Source organism: Canis lupus, chromosome 13 (genome assembly GCF_003254725.2).
Source record: "Canis lupus dingo isolate Sandy chromosome 13, ASM325472v2, whole genome shotgun sequence".
NCBI classification, from domain to species: Eukaryota; Metazoa; Chordata; class Mammalia; order Carnivora; family Canidae; genus Canis; species Canis lupus.
Window position 1 is genome coordinate 28,806,157 of NC_064255.1, and position 20,567 is coordinate 28,826,723.

Below are 20,567 nucleotides of genomic sequence, written 5' to 3' on the forward strand. Positions count from 1 at the left end.
AGTCCCCGCCCCCTGCCCCGCCGGGGCGCTCCTGGGCGGAGCTCGGCCGCGGAGCGGAGGCGTGGCCTGGAGGGGCGGGGCCTGGAGGGGGCGTGGCCTGTAAGAGGCGGGGCCTCTAGGAGGCGTGGCCGGGAGGAGGACGGGCCGGGCGGAGGCGGAGCTCGGCCGCAGGGCCTGGAGGAGGCGGGGCCGGGAGGAGGCGGGGCCGGGAGGAGGCGGGGCCTGGAGGAGGCGGGGCCGGGCGGAAGCAGGGCCAGGCGGACGCAGAGCTCGGCCACAGGGAGGAGGTGGGGCCGGGCGGAGGCGGGGCCGGGCGTCGGCGACGTGCTGACGTCAGGGCGTGGGGACGCCCAACGCGTCGTCCGGCGCGCAGCGGGGCCGGCGGTGGCAGCTGTCGCTGGCTTCGCTGCGTGCGGCGGACGCCCCGCGGCCGCTCCCTCCGCCCTCCGCCCTTCGCCTTTCGCCCGGTCCCGGTCCGGGTCTCGGCGGCCCGGCCATGGTGCGGTCGGCGCGTCCTGCGCGGCCCCGCTGAGCCTCGGGGCGGCGGCGAGCGCGGCTCGGGGTCACCATGCCTACCCGTGAGTGACCGGCCGAGGGTCGTCGGGCCGGGGGTGGGGGCGGGGGTGGGGGGGCGTTGGGAGGCGGCGGCCGGCTGGGCGCGCTCTCCGCGGTGGCCCGCGGTGGTGGAGCGGGGCCGGAAGTACCCGCCACTCTCCCAAGTCCCTTTCGCTTCGGCTGAGTCTTCCTGCGGGGCGGCGTGAGCCCATTGCACGGACGGGAACACTGAGGCCCGAGCGTTTAAGGACGCGCGGCCGGTCGGTGGCTGAGCCGGAGTAACGCAGACCTGTGGGACTTCACAGTCCAAGCTCTACTCCAGCCTTTTTGCAGAGCTCGCGGTGGGGCGGGGGGGTACTTTGTGGAAATTGCTGCAAAGAGCTGCGGTCGCGTGGCCTTGTGAGCGGCTCAGGGACCAGGCATCGCCGGGTGGGACGCACGGGTGCAGGGCGTCCGGGGGCCCGGCCCGAAGCCCCTCCTCCAGGCTCGCGGTCTGGACTTCGTCCCCCCCTTCCCCCTCCCTCCGTCCACAACGCCGAAGTGAGGTGTTCTTTGGGGAACTTGTTAAAGGCGCATATGCCCCAAAGTGTGGCTGTTGGAGCACCTGCATCAGATCCACCTGGCTGCTGGTTAAAGAATGCGGTGTAGGGTTCCTCCCTAGGCCCCCCGAAGCTTGCTGGCTTGTTAATAAGCGGCCTCGGTGTTATTGAGGGACCCCCCCCAACACACACACACACACACCCCGCCAAAGTTTGAAAAACCCTGGATGTGGGCGACGTTTTGGGGCCCCCCCGGGCAGGGCAACACTACTAATGATCCATTGCACAAGGACCCAGAGAATTGCAGTGTGACTGTAAAACCCAGTGGCCCGTAAGTGTCTGTGCAAACTAAGGAGGCTGATGGAGCCTCGGGCGGGAGGAAGCACGATGGTGATGGATTGGAAACGGTTTTCGGTCGGGGGCTCCGGAAGCACCTGCACCCAGTACAGAGGCCCCCAGGCAGGCTCCCCTTGCTTCAGATTCGTGAACTCCTCGCCGTCCTTCCTTGGGGGGGGCGGGGAGGCCGACGGGGCGCTGCGTTTCCAGGTCAGCCTCAAACGCAGGCTTTGCCTACCGGTGGGTAAGGAGGAATTATTTCCTGATATCAGGAAGGTTTATATGTAATGCAGAGGCAAATCATAAAATGATCTTGATGGAACGAGGACTTCTAAGTGCTACCTGTGTGGGGGGAGGTGGGTTTTGTTTTCTAAACACAGTCCTGCGTGTGAGCACACGGTCTTGGATTTGTCTTCGTTAAATATGTCAGCAGTTTATGTTTTCATTGCATTCCTTTAGATGGGGCCCATGCCATTCTTCGTATTTCTGGATTCGTGCCACCTTATCCAGGAATATTTGAGATTAGCATAATCTCACTGATTTTACTGAGAAAGGAAAAGAGAGGGAATAAAGACCTAGTCCTGAAAGTTAAGGCTGCATGTGGGATTTACTGGTAAAATGTCAAGATACATATGCTAAGAAGTTAACCAAAGTTTTAGCTCTAAGATTATCTAGCTTCATGGAGTGGATTTAGGAAACTTGCTTCTTTTAAAACACATAATTTGCAATGCAAATTGGACCGTGCTGTATTTGCATAGTTATGAATGCAGATTTTTCTGACCTGATTGGAAGCAAGTGAAATGTTTGAATTATCTGTCATTATTGTTGATGTTTATTATGGTACAGTTTCCTTGGTACAGCACAAAAGTGTGGCACCAGCTGGTAGTATCCCTGTTGCAGTGCTAGTGTTCGTGTCGCTTTTTGTCTCCTTTTATGGCCAGAACCACCAAAGTTGCTGCGATAGTTGTGGACAGTAGTACTCCTCAGAAATTCTGAGAAATGTAAATTTCAACATAAGCAGAGACAACAAAATTATCACTCTCTTTGGGAACTCTTCTCCCCCTTTTGGGGGGTGTTTTTAGGAAGAAATCTCTCCAAATAAACTGATTTTTTTTTTTTTAAACCTCAGCTGAGTTCAGAGGCTCATTTGTAAGCTCAGCCAGTTAATCCTTAAGGCTTTAGTGAATTAATGTAATGATTTGATGTGGGAGATGATCACTAGGGTCTCTCAGACTCTGTAATTCTGAAAGTGACCCTTGTGCCAAGTCTTAGAATCATTCTGTTCCTGTTTTGTTGCTTATTTGGAATATTGATAGTCTCAGTCATTGAAACTGGTGTTAATAAGCAGAATCTGATGGAGCATGGTATACCCTTGAAGACTAAGAGTTGCATTATCTCATGAATGTTAACGGTAGCTTCATTGGAATTATTTTGGAGAGCCATAAACTCTTTTTTCAGAAAGCAACTACCTGGAAGGATGCCTGATGGGAAGCTGCTGCGACACAGGAACAATTCTGTGGTTATGCCACTCTATATTCAGCCAGTAGTTTGCAATGATCACTAAGCACAGATTTCAAGAGTGTTTTACTAAATGATCTTTTCAAACCTCCACATCTATAATTTGATACATAATTTATCTAAAGGCCTTTATTTCTTCTCGTTTCAAAGGACCATTAAGAAACATTTTGATCTTAAGGATTTTCAGACCCTGAATAGAATTCCAGTGGAAGAAATGTTTAAGTTTCTTAATTCAATTATTTTCTTTTTCATATCAAGAGACTGAGACCCAGTAAGTTTCTGTAACTTGGCTAAGGTCATACGTGGGATAGAATCAGGACCTGAACACTGGGCAGCCCTGGTGGCTCAGTGGTTTAGTGCTGCCTTCCGCCCAGGGCCTGATCCTAGAGACCCGGGATTGAGTCCCATGTCGGGCTACCTGCATGGAGCCTGCTTCTCCCTCTGCCTGTGTCTCTGCCCCCGCGCCCCCCTCCCCCCCCCCCCCCCCGTGTCTCTTGAATAAATATATAAAATCTTTAAAAAAAAAAAAGACCTGAACACTGATCTGCTCCCTGTAATCCTTAACCACAAGGAGCATAGTTGAAGTTTATTTTTTTTTCCCCCAGCACTAAGTTGATCCTGGTTTAGCCTCTCCCCCAACTTTTTCTCCCTGGGGTTACATGAGGACAAAAGTAAGTTTAGCCAAAACTTAAGTCAGACACGTGCGCTTATAAGAAAATCTAACATTTTTACCTTTGCTTCTGTCTTGTCAGGGGACTCTGGGCAAAGGCCGAGGATTTCACAGATGTGCTCAGTAGATACGTGGTTGTACAGGCACAGACTTCCCTTTTAGTAAACTGCTTGCGTGAAAGAGGTTCCATCACTGACAGTTTGCCTAAAAACAGGTCCAGTAAAATGTTCTCTTTTATGATCTTTGTAAATTATTGTGTATGGCCAAGGGGAACTGAAACTCTTAGTTACCCATTGTTTACTATAAATAACTATACTTTCAGTAATTTGTGGTTAAGGCTTTCTTTTCTCCCTGAGATGTTGGCATTGATATCTGATCACATTTGTTAGGTTATGATAATGTGGTCGTTCCGTGTTTGTTTTTTCCCCCACTGATGGGGCTGATTATATTTAACTTGTTTTTCAGTCCATTCTTAAGAAGGAAGTGCAAAATACTGATGAATTGTGAAGTGAAAGATGGATGCTGGTTGAAATGTTTCCCTTCAGGTGTGCATTGCAAGCAAATGACCTATTCCTGTCTTGGGAGGCTTTTGTGTTGATTAGTTCTCTACGCCCCTCCTTGCCCTCCCACCCAGTACCTATGTGTACTTGCCAGACGTACAGCTGAAGAATTCTCTTACTCACAGTGACCTTTGGCTTGACACTGGTTACTACCAGGTCTCCTCTTTCAGTCTGTTCCCACCCATGGGACATATGACATTAAAGATGGTGTAGGTGGAGGCTGGGGGAGAAACAGCCAGAATTTGGAGATCTTAACTTTAGTCAAGTGAACGTGACTAAAATTGTGTTCAAGCTGTCACAATCACAGAAGCAGTGACTGTCCTTTTCATAGGCATACCAGCCATTTCCAACGTATGGATTACATTATAAAAACTTAAAACTTGCTGTTAGTAATAGAGAATTAATTATTGAATACTGTTGTGTGCTAGGCAGTATAGTTTGTGCTTCACATGATTTAGCTTATTTCTCTTCTCTGTGGGAAGTCCTATTTGACATAGAAATGGAGAGATTGAAGCTCAGGGAAGTTAAATAACTTGCCTAATGACAGTAAATGGTGGAGTTGGGATCAGAACTAGATGGGTCTGACTTCAGAGTCCCAGGTAGGTTGGTTAGGTTTTTTTTTTTTTCCTGCTGCACTGCTCTGAGCCAGGCAGGATTGAAATCTACCAGACACTATCAGTTTCTTTTAACACCATTACTTTGCTTAGCACTGTGCTTAATTATGTAATAGGTACTTGGTAAATGTTGAATAAATGAATGATTGCATCTTAACTGGAGTCACAGAAATTATTCTTTGGTTACCAATACCCGAAATAAACTTTCTTCCATTTAAAGTGTTGTAAGAGTTCTATAATTTATAATTAAATTCTTAGCAGGCTTCCCTATAACATTTGTGAGGCCTGAGACAAGAATACAAATGGAAGCTTGCAAATCATAGTCAATCAGGATTTCTCAGACTTTGCTCTGTTGATGTCTTGGATTGGCTAATTTTTTTTGTTTGGGAAGGGGAGGGCTGTTGTGTGCTTTGTGAGATGTTTAGCAGCAACTCTGACCTTTACCCACCAGAGGCTGGTAGTAAATGCCCTTGTTCCCCAAAGTCTTGTCTATGAAAACTGTCTCCAGACATTGCCAGATGCCCCCTAAGGGTCAGAATCATCCCTGGGTTGAGAATTACTGGTTTAAAGATTTAAATGTTGTAGATCAGTCTGTGCCTGCCACCGGGCCTGCTTTCATATCCAGGGTCCCTGCAGCCTACTCCCCAGAGATTGTCTTCTGAAGGCCCAGAGGAACTTGGAGGGCTGGTTGATTCACCAAGGATCTGTTGAGTCAGGGGGAGGGTCTCTCCTGACTCTGATTGGGGATTGACCCTGCCACATTCCTTCAGGGAGCCTGGGCAGCGCGTCCCCTTGGTCCATACTTCACTTTTCCATCTCCGGATTTCCCCAGTTCTGAGTACCTTGTAAAGCTGTACTACCAGAATAGAAGGGTAGGTGAGAGGAGCGAGTCCAGTGTTTTGGGGAACTCTCCATCACTGGGGTTGATTTGGAGTGAGCAGCTTGAAACAAAAATAACTTCTGCCATCCTCTGGCTGTCTAGGCAGTGGTTTTCAGTGTTGCCTCTCTGTTCCTTTCTCAGCCCACAGATCCCTCTAGAAAAAAAAACAAAACAAAAACAAAACACACACACGCACAAAACAGGCCTTTGTTTTGGGAGGCAGAGGCCCCCCCTTTTTTTTTCCGGAGTCAAATATGAAGGTCCTAGTTCTTAGGAGGAAGCTACATTTTACCCATTAACATAGCTCTGCTTTGGTATGGGGTGACCCAGTTGTCAGTTAACGGTGTTTCTGTAGGAATGAAGTGGATCACAGAGGACGAATCTCATTTTATATGCTTTGTCATGCTCTCCCTTTGCATATTTGTTTATTGCTGCCTACGATTAGGTATTATTAGATAACATGATTCCAATTTTTATTAAAGAAGGAATCACTATGCAGGTTTTTTTTTTTTTTTTTTTGGTGCAATAAAGGTGGCTTAATTAAAGCATGGGGACAGGACCCATGAACAGAAAGAGCTGTCATGTAGATATTTTTATTGTATTTTTGAATCATACAGTCCTTCTGTATGAACAAACCAGTTGTGTTACAAGCTCCACTTTTTTCTTTTATCTTTTTTCTTTTTTCTTTTTTCTTTTTTTTTTAGATTTTATTTGTTCATGAGAGACACAGAGAGGCCGAGACATAGGCAGAGGGGAGCCCAATGCGGGACTGGATCCCAGGACCCTGGGATCACGACCTGAGCTGAAGGCAGACACCCAACCACTGAGCCACCCATGTGTCCCACAAGCTCCACTTGACTGCTTTTGAGGAGCCCCTAGGAAATGAGTAATATGTCTATATCCTATAGTGGTAATAGAAAGGTTTTTATTGATAATGTTGAAGGAAACTGGTCCCTGGCATTCTCAGAAATGGAGAGGAGGGCACAGAAGATCCTAGAATGTCCGCATCTCTTGAAGGAGTAAAGGGTAGACTAGTAGCTATGAGCTATTTGTTGAGGCTAGGGTTTCTTAAATATTTTTGCATAATGAGCCCTGTTGAGAATCTGATGAACACAGTGATTATTGTTCCCCAGAAGATGCAAATTTTCACACAAAGTTTTGCGTCTAGTTTCAAGATAATCAAAAGCATACTGAGATGTGTATCCCCTGGAAGAATGGAGATCACCAGAGCGGCAGTTGTTCTTTGGCCAAAGGCTTAGTAATTCAGGTTGTAGAAAAATATCCTTATTTGCCAAATGTATCATGCCATTATTTTTAAAAAATTTGGAAGAGTCTCTGGTTCTAATTTTTATTTTTTAAATTAAAAAAATGTTCATATATTTTATATACTTGTATATATTTTGTATTTGTAAATGTTTATATATATTTTAAGTACTTTTTAAAAAGATGTGTTTATTTAAGAGACAGCATGCATGGGGAGGGACAGAAAGAGGGCAACAAGCAGACTCCCCACTGAGTGGGGAGCCCTACGCAGGGCCCAATCCCAAGACCCTGAGATTGTGACCTGAGCCGAAATCAAAAGTTGGACGTTAACCAACTGAGCCACCCAGGTGCCCCATTCCAAGTACTTTTTTCTTTTACTTTATTTCTTCCTAAAGAAAGAATCTTTCTTTTACATCTTTTTATTATTTTCTCTTACCTTCTTGCTAGCCTGATGAAATCTTTTAATTATAATGTGGGTGAGTATTCAGTAAGGCTTTTCTGAATTCAGTAGATATGAAGAGTGTTAACTTAGGAACTTAAAAGAAGGAACTTAAAAAATGAAATTGAATTGAATTTTATAGCTAAAAGGAACATTTAGTGAAGTCATTAAGAAGAAGGATAAACCAAATGGGTTAAGTGTGCCATTCAGCTGGGTAATGGTGTGGTACTAGGAAGGAAGGTCATCTGAATACTGGATGGGTGTTCACAGCTACATACCTTCATACTGCCTTCATAGGAGTTAGAAGGGTATGGGATAGAAGTGTTACAAAAATCTGTTTTGAAGAATTTAAAGTTAATGTCAAATACAAAATCAATATCTGCAGTATTTATACAAGTCAGAAACAAAACACCAATCCTTCGTGGTTAAAGCTTTGACCTATGCTTATATAAGTCTAGGTACAAACAATTGGTAAAGATTTGGGGGGAAATGATTAAATGATGAATAAAGAAATGCTAATTAAAAGCCAAAAGCATTTTTGGATTGTCAGATTACCAAAGACTTTTTAATAACAGGCCAAGGTGGTGTGGTACAGTATTAAAGGCAGAAGTTTAGGAATGCCTGGGTGGTTCAGTTGGTTAAGCATCTGCCTTTGCCCTGGGTCATGGTCTTAGGATCCCGGGATGGAGCCCTGGTGGCAGCGCAGCAGCCAGCCAGTGGGTTCCTGCTCAGCGGGGAGTCTGCTCCTCCCTCTGCTTCTCCCCACCACTCCTGAGCTTGCTCTCTCAGATAAATAAATAAAGTATTTTTTAAAGATTGCAGTAATTTATCGAGTGCTCGAATAATGCTTATATTCATTGACCTAGTAATTTAACTTTTGGGAATCTGTCCCTAAGAAATAACTAAAAATAGACTATAGCAAGCTATACCTCTGCACAGAGATGTTTATCACAGTAATATTTATAAAATGGTGAAAACCCAGAAACTTTAGTAGGCAATAATAGAGAAGTAGAAATTGAATGTGGAACATTAACCATTAAAAATCATACTTTTGAATGTGCTGAGGTCATGAATTGTTTTTATCTTCTTTGTAATTTGTGTTTTTCAGATTTTCTGTAGTTAGCATATATTCTATAATCAGAAAAAGATGCTTCAAGTTTTTTGCAGATTTCACAGAATTTTGTTTAAAAAGTTTAAAAAGCTGAAGTGAAACATTAAAATATTGTCCTGAACTGGCTTTTCCTTTGGCCCACGGAAAAGAATTTTGATTAATTGATCAAATAGTGTTGGCTGTATATAGGAAACCATGGCATTTGTTGTGTGATTGCTATTATCATATGCTAGGTAATGTAAACTTCTTTGAGTTACTTTGAACAGTGGTTGGTGAATAATGTTCTCGAATAGGAAGTAAAATAATGGGGCTTTTTTTTTTTTTTTTAAATCATTGGCATTGTATTCTATTCTGGAAGGAGGGAGAAATAATCTGATTTATTTAGTGGTTTAATCATGAAAATCTGAAAGGTTGAGAGCTGAATCATTATGTGTGGGTTCACTTTATTGGGAGTTTGTAGGGCTTGGGTTTTTTTTTTTTTTTTTTTTTTTTTTTTTTTTGAAATGATTGTGTGTTGTAGAATGAACACAATTCTAGGAAGTATGATTATAAAATGAATGTTGGCAGCTTCTCCTATGATTAATATGTCAAACCTGTCAAAATTGTCTCATCATTTCTATTTGTCAGGTTCATTCAGTTCTTGAAATGAGCCTGCTCTCTCGCATGTGCTCTAAGGCAAACAGGAGCTACTATAATTCTTCCTCTTTCCATGTAGGCTCTTCTTTCTTTTGCATATATATTTACTGCTCTTTAGCTTCAGGTATTATGAGATAGCATGATTCTATTTTTATAAAAGAAGGAGTCACTACTCAGGTTTTTTTCATTGTACTTCTGAATGAAGAGTTTGCATTATTCTAAAATTAGGCATTACATCTTATGCTATCCAGTCTTTAGGAAGAACAGTCCTTCTAAATGTTTTTTATTTATTTTGTTTGTATCCTTATTTGGTGGGTTATTCAGCTGTACCTTTTCACTACCTGAACTCCACGGTATTCCTGCTGCGGTAGTTTTCTGGGTAATGCTAAGTGTTCTTCACACCCCTGGTATTTAATTGGTTTTTGAACAGCTGTCTTGGAAATTTGCTATAAAGTTCTTGGTGCTGTGGTTTCACTTAACTTTAAGTGGATCTCACTCCTGCTGGGCAGAGAAAATGAAATATAAGGTTGACAAGTTTGCCACTATCAATTCCTGGAGCTTGATAAACTTTGGAAAAGGTATTATGTTAGGCTAAAGGACTGGCCTAGAAATTAAAATGAGTGGCCCATTTATGAATGAATATGACTTAAGTGGATTTTTGAACTTAGTTATACGTATTTTTATTATAGCTGTTAGACATATTAAGCGGAAAATAATAATACTTCTCAGGGATATTTAGACGCAGTAGAATTTATGTATTTGTGCCTTAGAGGTAGAAATATTTCATGAACATGTGATTAGAATCAACAAGTTTTAAGGACAAGATAGTTGCCTCTTGGATTATTACCATTTGCTATATATGCTTCCAGGAGGGCTTCTGCAGAGAGGAGAGCACTCCAGGCAGATATACGGTAGCAGGGATTTGGGGTCTAAATCCTGTCTGCATGTCTGCATTTCTGCCGTCCTCTTAGCTGTGCTGTGCTGTGCTGTGCTGTGTGGACTGCAGAGGGCCAGCTTCTTCTTCAGTTCACAGCCCCAATTTGAAACCAACTTAAAGGACTTGTCTAATCCTGTCATCTTCTCCCTCGGTTCCATCCTGGTTCCTTCCTTTGGGAAGTTCTTCCAGGTGTGTCTTACTGCACCAGGTTAAGGAAATGCAGCAGTTCAGGTGCAAGAAGAGATGGTGGACATCTGTTCCAGTCAGTTCTATGTATATTACCTTTACAAAAGCTCCATTCCCTGACACAGGATATTTCTTTGTTAGTTCCTGAGAATTTCATGTTCTTGATCCACATCAGAGGGTGGCCCAAGGGGAGCTTGACATACCTTTAGAGCCAGATTTTCCCAAGTGTCTTCGGTGGATGTATGAGCAGGTGGGCTTCTCTGCCTGATTCAGCCTCAGCTGGAGTTGCTCTTGGTATTGTGGGATTCTGCATTCGATTTCAGTAGGGCAGTAATGTTGGCTGCTTTTAGACAATTTGAAATTTGTAGTCTCCGACAGTAGAAAATGCCCTCCGACAAAAATATAAGGTGTTTCAGAATCAAAACCTTAAGAACCTAATGGCAGAACCCAAAGCCATTTGGGCTGATGGCATCTCGCCTGTTCTGCTCTGATGAGCTCCAGAAATGGCGGTGTGTGCTCTCTCCTGGTAGTCCTTCAGTCATAGGTGCTGCCACTGTGCTCTTGGAGTCACTTCCAGCTTTTCTTCTGTTCCCTTTGGATTTCTCTTAGGGATTCATCATCTAGCAGGTTGTTTCATTGCCTACATGTGCCCTGCTAGGTGGGGAATCGAGAGACGACTAAAGCAGCCTCCAGCTCTAAGAATTGTACCTTCTACCTCGTGTAGAAGGGTGTGACAGATGGAGCACGCTCAGAACCCTGCTGTGGAGATTAGGGGAGATGCTGGGGGGGCGGTGGGGGAGCATGAGTGGAAGCCTGAGGAGTCATAGGGGGAGTGTGGCTTTGGGGAAGGGGTGTGAGGAGAGTCATACAGGTGGAAATAGCCAGCAGCCAGTTAAAGTATGTCCTTGGTACTGGGGAAAGTGAAGACTTTAAAGGCTGTCTGTGTGTATGTGTGTGTTTGGTGATTTTGTCTTAACGCATGTATTCAGTCCCTACTATATGTCAATTTTTATGGACACTGAAGATATGGCAAAACCTCATACTGGACATGATGGACATCATCATGGATGTCATACCTGTTCTCTTGAAGCTTAGTCTGATGAGGAAGACAAGTCAGGAGCACATAATTACACTGACCAGACAGGAAGCTTCCTAAGTACCTGTGCCTGTTTCTTTTGCCACCACACGTAGCTTTTGATACAGTGCTTGGCCCATGGTACACATTCCTTGTATATTTGTAGAATGACTCAAATGACTAAAAGGGAAGCACTGGTTGCTACAGAAACACATGCATGAGGTTGGAGGGAGAACAGTTAGAGGTTATCAAGTACAGTAGTGAGTGATGGGCTTTGGACTTGGATGGTGGCAGTGGGGTTGATTGCAGCAGACCAGCCTTCAGCAGACCTTCCTCTGTTGAGGAAGTACAGTTGATGGAATTAGTTGTATGAGGGGTGGAGGGAGGAGGAGTTGAGTTTCACTCTGAAGTTTCAGGGTTGATAATTTGGGTGAACTGCTCTGGTTTGATATGGGGACTTTCTGGAGGAAGAGTGATCAAGAAAATTAAGATGGAACGTTGAGTCCATTTCAGGCTATGATAAGTGTATGATGCCTGAAAGGACTTTCAGAGTGTATTTGTAGGAATGACATTGGGCGAAGTTACTAAAGGATAGTTTTGTAAGGACAGAAAAGAGACTGAGGGCAGATCCTTGAGGAACATGTCCTTTTAAGGATGGAATAGGCAGAGAAACCAAGAGGTAGCAGGTGCGGCATTACTAAAACAAATACCACTGCAACAAATGTGTGACAAGAACTACGTAAGACTCAGATGGCAGTCCATTTATTTATAGTAGCATTTGAAACATTCCAGTATAGCAAGAAGAAAAAAATAAAAGCTAGACAGTCTCTTACTGTTTGATCTGATGTTATGACAATAATTTATGAAGTGTTAGGAAAAAAATTTACCTTAAAACTTAGGGATCTAAGGATGATTGTGTGTCTTAACCATGGTATATGCTGTCCTGTCCTTAAGTCCTTAACTGTCTTGTACTGCTTGCCTAGCTGGGGGAAGAGATTGTCATATTATATTTGGTTGAGAGGATGTAAGTTGTTCTATAACTCCTGGGTAGACATGCTTAATTGTCCGGTTTGCAAGTAGAAATTAAGGCAGCTCTACATATGTAATCTAAAATATTTCATGTAGAACTAAACGATTAACTTATCTCTTGCTGTCTTTTTTGAAGTCTCATTATTATGTGTATTTGTGAAATAACTGAATGATTTGCTGGCGGCAGATACAATACTTAAGTAAACTTGCTGAAGAACTGTTTTATCTCACAGAAGTGAGAGGCATGGGTACCTGAGCTGGCACCTGAGCACCTCTGTTAGCTTTGTGAGCACTGGGCATGATTTTCTTGCCTTACACAGCTAATCCTCCATTTTCACCTCCTAACCCCCAATCCATTCTTTTCTGGGTATTTACTCAGTGTAGCTCAGTAAGCAGCCTCTGATAGGGTACAGCAACATGCTGGTTAAGGGCTGAACAATTATAAAAAAATTAGTTCCAGTATACTTAGCATACAGTGTTATGGTAGTTTCAGGTATACAGTATAATGACTCAGCAAATCCATGTATCACCCAGTGCTCATCAATACAAGAGCACCCCTTAATCCCAGCCGCCTATTTAACCCATCCTCCTATCCACCTCCTCATCTGTTCTCTGTGGTTAAGAGTCTCTTGGTTTGTCTCTCTTTTTTTGTTTCCCCTTTGCTCCTTTGTTTTGTTTCTTAAATTCTACATATGAGTGAAATCATGAAATATTTGTCATTCTGTGACTTCGCTGAGCATACCTAATACCCTCCAGATCTATGCATGCTGTTGCAAATGGCAAGAGTTCATTCTTTCTTTCTTTCTTTTTTTTTTTTTTTTAATTTCATTTATTTATTCATGAAAGACACAGAGAGAGGCAGAGACAGACAGAGGCAGAAGCAGGCTCCTCATTAGGGAGCCCGATGCAGGACTTGATCTCTGGATCTGGGATCATGCCCTGAGCTGAAGGTAGATGCTCAACTGCTGAACCACCCAGGTGTCCTGATTTCATTCTTTTTATTGGCTGGATAATATACATATATATGTATATTTGTACACACACACATATATGTATATACACACATACCACATCTTCTTTCTCCATTCATTTGTTAATGGACATTTGGACTACTTCCATAGTTTGACAGTTGTCAATAATGCTACAATAAACGTAGATGTGCATAAGGGCTGAACAGTTTTGAAAGCTCTGCATCCAGTGGTTCTGAGACATTAATAAGGGGTGAATTTAATGAAGTATAGTTTGGCTGCTGAGCTTTTGTTGGAATGGCAGTTGATTCCACTACTCTTAATTTTTTTTAAAGATTTTTTTAATTTATTTATTCATGAGAGACAGAGAGAGAGAGAGAGAGAGGCAGAGACATAGGCAGAGGGAGAGGCAGGCTTCATACAGGGAGCCTGATGTGGGACTCGAACCCAGGACTCCAGGATCACGCCCTGAGCTGAAGGCAGGCGCTTAACCACTGAGCCATCCGAGCATCCCTACTCTTAATTTTTTTTACCTAAAATTGCATTGTATTTCAACCTTGCTAAACAATTTGAGTATTTCCATAAAAGATAATTTTCCATTTACTCTCTGAATTCTCAAGAGTAAGTTTCGGTAGTTGCAGTAATAAAATGAGTAGTACAGATGTATACAGATTTATAGGTGATTCTTTGTGTATAACATCACAGAGAGTTGCTGATTTTTTTCTTTTGTGCATTAATAATAATGTCTTACTTTTGAACTTGAGCAAAATTTGGTAATGCATTGAAATCTGTGGCATTAGATTTTAGTTTATAATTCATTAAAATGTATTAGAAAAGATTAGATTGCATTCTTAGAGTTTTGATTAACATAAAAATCAACCATGTATACTAACTGTGACCATAATGTGTGTGTGTAATAAACTGAAAGAGGGACACCTTGGTGCCTCAGCCAGTTAAGTGTCTGACTCTTGATTTTGGCTCAGGTCATGATCTCAGGGTCATGATTTTGCTGTCTTTAAATTTGGGATAAAAAAATAACTTAAAATATACATTCTACTTAGGCACATGATTACAGCACTACCTGTTTACTGTTTAATCAAAAAAATTAATCATTGTAATTCTACTGAAAATCTTCAGCATATGGCATAGACACTTTGGGTATTGTGAAATTTATAAGACTCAGTACTGTATATTACATGTATTTGTTCTAAAAATAATCTTGGAAGTTATAAGCATCCCCAACAGATTTAACACTTTTGTTATTCTATGACTAATGAGGAAATACACATTTGTTAAAATTTAAGTAGTTGGGGAATTTTAAAGCTGTTTTGAAATTTGCTTGATATAGTCATATCCTACTTGTGAAATATTCAGAGAATTTTTAATTAAAAATAACTCCCATCAACCTAGTTAACTGAGAAAAGTTTTAGTCATTGCTTTTGGTAGATTTTGCTCAAGTGGGTGACAGATTACTATCTTTTGATTTAAGGGTATATTTTTCTAGACTATATGCTTTAGTTTATTTAAGTAGAAATGGTATTTGTTGGTGTTTTTTTGAAAAAGAGCTTAGCTGAAAAGCTTCAGAAACCCTCATCCCTATATTTTTTCTTATCTGGATTTTCACTGTGTATAATAGGGTAGCACTAAGGTTTTAAACCTGGACCTTAGTATTACAGATAAATATTAAGATCACAATAGATACAATATAGGAAAGAACTGTTTTTTTTTTTTTTTTAAAGAACTGTTTTTTAAAAACACCTTTATTAAGGTATAATTTGCATCCCATAAAATTTACTTGTTTTAAGTGTGTAGAAAGACTTGTTTTTTTACATGAAACAAAAACCTTATGAATTACTCAAGCATTATAAATATGAATTTCCAGATGCCCTACTTTTTCTTTTTTTAAAAAAAATTTTTTAAAAAATATTTTATCTGTTTATTTGTGAGAGACACAGAGAGAGGCAGACACACAGGCAGAGGGAGAAACAGGCTCCTTGCAGGGAACCTGATGTGGGACTCGATCCTGGGACCAGGATCACACCGTGAGCCAAAGGCAGATGCTCAACTGCTGAGCTACCCAGGCGTCCCCCCCACTTTTTTTTCCTTCTAGATTTGGTTCAGTAAGACTCAGTTTGATACATATTAGGAGACTTGCTAAAATTAAAGATCTGAAATTCCAGTTCTTTTTAATTTCCTCATTGAAAAGAAGATACTTTTATCTGTGGATTTTAAATTTTACATAGTATATCTTTAAGTTTAAAAATCTGAAATCATCCAGTATCAGATTACCATAATCACAATAGGGTCATATTTGTGGAGGGGAAAATTCATTGGACTTTTTTTCTCTGCCTGCTCAAACTATGATGCAGCAAAGAATTCCCCTGTTGTCATTGCAAAGGGATAGTGGGCTGTAGCTTCAAACCAGTAATTGCTTAGATAAGGGTTTGCTGCTAGAATTTTGTGGAAGGTTACAGAGAATTGCTTCCATTAGGGTCCTTATTGGTTTTGGGACACTTGTGCCAGAGTGCTGTATTGTTATAAGCAGAAACTCACAGTGCATGGTGAGTAGGAAAGCTTTTAAGGAATCCTAGGCAGCAGTTGTCATTTGGCTGCGAGTTTGTGAAGGCCTGGGGTTTTCTCCCACTTTTCCCAATGGTTGAGTGTTCCATTCTGCTCTTGCTCATCTAGTATGCTGGGGATATGCAGTAACTTTTTATGGAGGAACTCTTAAGAATGTAACAAAGCTCATTTTCTTTTTTTCATATAGGTATATTCTTAGGGGCATTTTAGAGCTCAGAGTAACTTAGAAGTAGGAAAAGAAAATAATTTCTAGAAGTGGGGTGTTTTGTAATATGACACATTCTCAGGCTGGGTGTCATTTCTCCATTCTCTGCCATCTGACTTGATTTTGGTACAGTGGTAACAATAGTGTAGTCTTTTGGCAGCTGCATAATATTTTGACTATGTTGCTTTAGTCTCCAAACAAAACAGATTTTTTGTTTTGTTTTGTTTTTAAGCAATCTCACGAAGACAATGTAGTGCATAAACGTTAAGAGCACAGGCTCTTCTTAACTGGATCCAGCGTTTTTAGTTGTGTGACTTTGGACTTTTACCTTTCTGATTCCCTGTGTGTTATTTGTCAATGTATGATTCCTTATAAGGTGGTTGTGAGCATAAAGGAAGATAAAACCAAGAGTATAATAGATAACATACTCAAGATAACAAATATAACATATTTGTTGAATGCATTCTGAAAGAATCAGACTGACTTAAGGAATAAGAGCAGTGTATTCCTGGGGTAGATTAGCCATTTGGTTAGGTCTTCTGGTTTTCTACTATATTTTGTACCATATCCATGAAATCAGAATTTGTGTCTTATGGAACTTGTGTTTAGTATTTGCTATTTTGTTAGTATAGCCTACTACTGCTATAACAAAGTAGCACAAACTGAGTGGCCTAAACAAATTTTTTGGCTCACTGGAGGGTAGAAGTCTGAAATCAAAGTGTTGGCAGGATCTTCCTGAGGGCTGTGAGGGGGGTGTGTTCCAGGCCTTTCTCCCTGGCTTGTAGATGACCATCCTCATATATCCATATGGAATTCCCCCTGTATGCATGTTTATCTCTGGACTTCACCTCTTTTGCAAGATACCAGTCTTACGAGATGAGGGCCCACTCTGACAACTTGATTCTAACTGAATTATCTCTGCAAGACTCTGTCTCTAAATAAAGTCACATTCTGAGACATCGGGATTTAGGACTTAAACATAGTAATTTAGGGGAAGGTACACTGAACAGACCTCTAATAGATGTGTTTGAGACATAAAAGTGAAACTTTTTTGGTTAAAGTGTTTCCATTTTAAAAACTATGCTTATTAAACCTGTAAACTAATGGCATGGTCACTTTCATTTACCTAAACTTTTTTTTTTTTTTAAGATTTTATTTATTCATGAGAGATACAGAGAAGGGGGCAGAGATATAGGCAGAGGGAGAAGCAGGCCTGATGCAAGGCTTGATCCCAGGACCCATGGGTCACGACCTGAGCCAAAGGCAGATGCGCAACCACTGAGCCACCTAAGTGCCTTAATTTACCTAAACTTGAGTTACACCTTGCACGTAAAGAAAATTGGTAGGATTGAGCAAAAATTCTTTCCATATCTCCATCATTTTGTATGCTTTATTTTGGATGGGGAAAGAATCTTTGAGTTTGAATGACAGGAATATCAAGGAATAAATTACATTCCTGGGGGCTGACTTCAAGTCATTTTGGCATTTGAGTTGATTTCAGGAATGATACATATCTGGTAACTATAGAACTCACTGGTCTACAGGCTATATGAAATTTTATTTGTTAGTTTCCCAAGGCTGCTGTAACAAGTTACCAGAAACTGGATGGTTTAGGATGGCAGAGAATTCTCACAGTGCTGAAAGTTAGAAATTTGAAATCAAGGTATGGGCAGGGCCCTGCTCCCCCTGAGGTTCTGAAGAAGAACCTTTTCTTCCTGGTCTAGCTCTTGTGTTGCTGGCAGTCTTGAGTTCTTAGTTTGTGCAATATTGCTGATTTCTTACTGTCTTCTCCTGGGCTTCCCTATATGTCTCCATCTGTCTCTTTGTAAGATGTCAGCCATTGATCAAGGGCCTGCCCTTATCCAATATGACTTTGTTTTAACTTGATTAGCTGTGCAAAAACTGTTCCCAAATAAGGTCACATTCGTAGGTACTCAGGTTAGGACTAGCGTATTCTTCTGAGCAACAGAGTTCATTCCACAGAACCTGTTCATTGTTTTAAAAAGTTAGTTTTACTTTTAACTTCCCTCTTTAATCCTCTAAGTATTCCTGACTAATAAATGGACAATTTTGTTACCACAGGTTAATAATGTACTGGAACCTGACAACTCAAGAGAACACTCCGTCTGCCCTGATTACTAACCCATTGCCTTGGTTTTCTAGGTGCAGAGTGAGGCTTCATTTTTTACTCTTTCTGTTTTAATAGTTTGTTGCAAATTCAAGTTCCTTTTGTTTCATGCTTTATCAATTCAGTGTGATGAGTTATGTTTGAAATGGTTGAACCTACTAATTTATAACCTGTAGATTTTATTTCCAGGAGTCTTGTAATTGGAATGCATATTACTTCACTACTGGACACATATCATCTATACCACTTTTTTTCTTTTTTTTTTAAAGATAGACTATTCTGCATAGATAGAATGGCATGAACAAATGCATGGGAAGAAAAAGTTTGGGGCTTGACTTCAGAGCTGTGAGTATTCACAGTTTCATTGTGAAAGATACTAATGATTAATTCGGGAAGTAAGACTGAAAAAGGTGAAAACTGTGCCAGGTTTTCCTTTAAGACCAGCCTGGCAAAGAAGCAGAAATAAATTGGAGAGATCTCTATTTTGGCAAAAGTACAAGTGACTTCAGTTTTTAAATCTTTAAATAAATATGTGTGTATATAGCTAAAATAGGCTATTAAATCATATACATTTTATAAAATAAGTGATTTCAGTTTTTGTAGGTATAAACTGACAGAACTATCTTACAAATTATCTAATTGTGGAGACTGTATTAATCATCTTTTCTATCATATTCTCAATATATTTCTGACATAAGTGAAATATTTCATACTTATTCTTTCTGTGTTCATTTTGCCTTATAAATTTCACAGCCTTTTTAAAAAAGCATATGGAAAATGTCAGGAATTTTTTTTTTCTTTTCACTTTCACAAACTGGAAATGCCACATTCAGATAACTTCTGAGGAGGAATAAAGGCTGTTTTTGTGAGTCTAGATTTGAACCAAAAATTCAGTGGACTTTCTTGTTACCTGCATGGCAAATTAATTTATAAAGAAAGTATTAAAGCATGAAAATGAGGGAAAAAATGGCATTGTACATCATCAGCTAGCTAAGGTCAGCTAATTAACCTTTGCCAGTGGGTAGTGTGGGAAGAACTATATCCTCCAAATCAGGGGAGCCTAGGTGGCTCAGTCAGTTAGGTGTCTGGCTCTTGATTTCCATTCTGGTCATGATCTCAGGGTCAGAGATCAAGCCTTTCAGAGTCCGCTTTGGATGTTCTCTCTCCCTGTCCCTCTGTCTCCACCCCTCCCCAACACCCCCGTCCCCCAACTGTACACATGCTCTCTCTCTCTCAAATACAATCCTAAAAAAAAAAAAAAATGGAAATCAGTGTCCTCTGACTTACAGGAAGTGGGGATGGTAGCCCACCTAGGTCAATGAAATAGACTTTGAAACTGTCATTGGTAGATTTAGTAGGTTTGTTCTTTCTTTGCGTAATTAAAAATCTAAAGCCTGAAACACAGTGAACATTTTGACATTTAGCTTTTAAGTCCCTGTTGATCTGCTTTACTGTCGATGGCATATCCTGCTAACAGTTGCTCATTTAGATACTCCTTCTTAGGTCATTAAAAGAACATTTAATAGATTGTTTCTCATGAGGACTAGTGTAGAGGTTATTTATTACCAGAGTTTGCTATTAGCTTTTTTTTTTTTTTTTATAATTAGCTTTTTATACCAGAGGAATCATTTCCAGATCCTACCATCAATAATTTAATATACTCAGAAATGATACTCATTTACATCTAATTAACAAACTAAAGTTATTTTAATATAAATCTGAAAATCTGATTATATTTTTTAAACTTTATTATTTTGTGCTGTGTAGCACATTAAATGCTTGTAGGTTTAAGACAACTGTCTTAAACCAGATTTTAGTTAGATCTCCATACCATACTTTGTCCTTGAATTTTGCATTTTCCCTCATAGCTATGAATGTAGCTATCTTAAAAATGTTCACTAAGTAATTTTTTTAATCCTTTGACATAGTCAGTAGATGAAACTTATAATTATAGATTCATAATGCCATTTCCCTGATCACAGATTTAGGGTAGGTCATATTTTGTACAAAGTGAAACTTCTCCTCCACGTCTCAAAGATCTAGAGTTTCGAGGAGAGAAAACTATATATTAATATGTGCATTTGTACAGCTTCTGCTAGTCATCATTCTTGTTGGCTTTTTTCTCCTAGGTCCCAAAGCTGAAATCGGCTGGGTTAGTCATTCTGCTACTCTAGGACAGCCTTTGTTTTTCTCAGCCTTTCTGGAATACCATTACCTCTGTTCATTTTCTTCCTGTTGAAAGGCCAGCTCATAGCTCAGCTCTTTCGCAATGAGAAGCTTTTCCTAATCATTTCAGCTCACAAAAATCTTTTCTTCTGATCTCTAAGGAATCATCTGC

At 40.9% G+C, this 20,567-nt stretch overlaps 1 protein-coding gene across 3 annotated transcripts in view; it reads left to right on the forward strand.

Moving 5' to 3' along the window:
- Positions 1 to 344: 344 nt before the first annotated feature.
- The window catches only part of EFR3A (EFR3 homolog A), a 105,603-nt gene continuing 85,380 nt past the window's right edge, over positions 345 to 20,567 (forward strand). For 2 of the 3 annotated variants that reach the window (XM_025450092.3, XM_049092739.1), the window contains exon 1: positions 347 to 578. In XM_025450092.3, coding sequence (XP_025305877.1) covers positions 569 to 578 — 10 coding nt within the window. In that variant the 5' untranslated portion in view covers positions 347 to 568. Of the gene's footprint in view, positions 579 to 20,567 lie in introns of all 3 variants that reach the window. The other variant, XR_003138124.3, reaches the window with a different exon arrangement.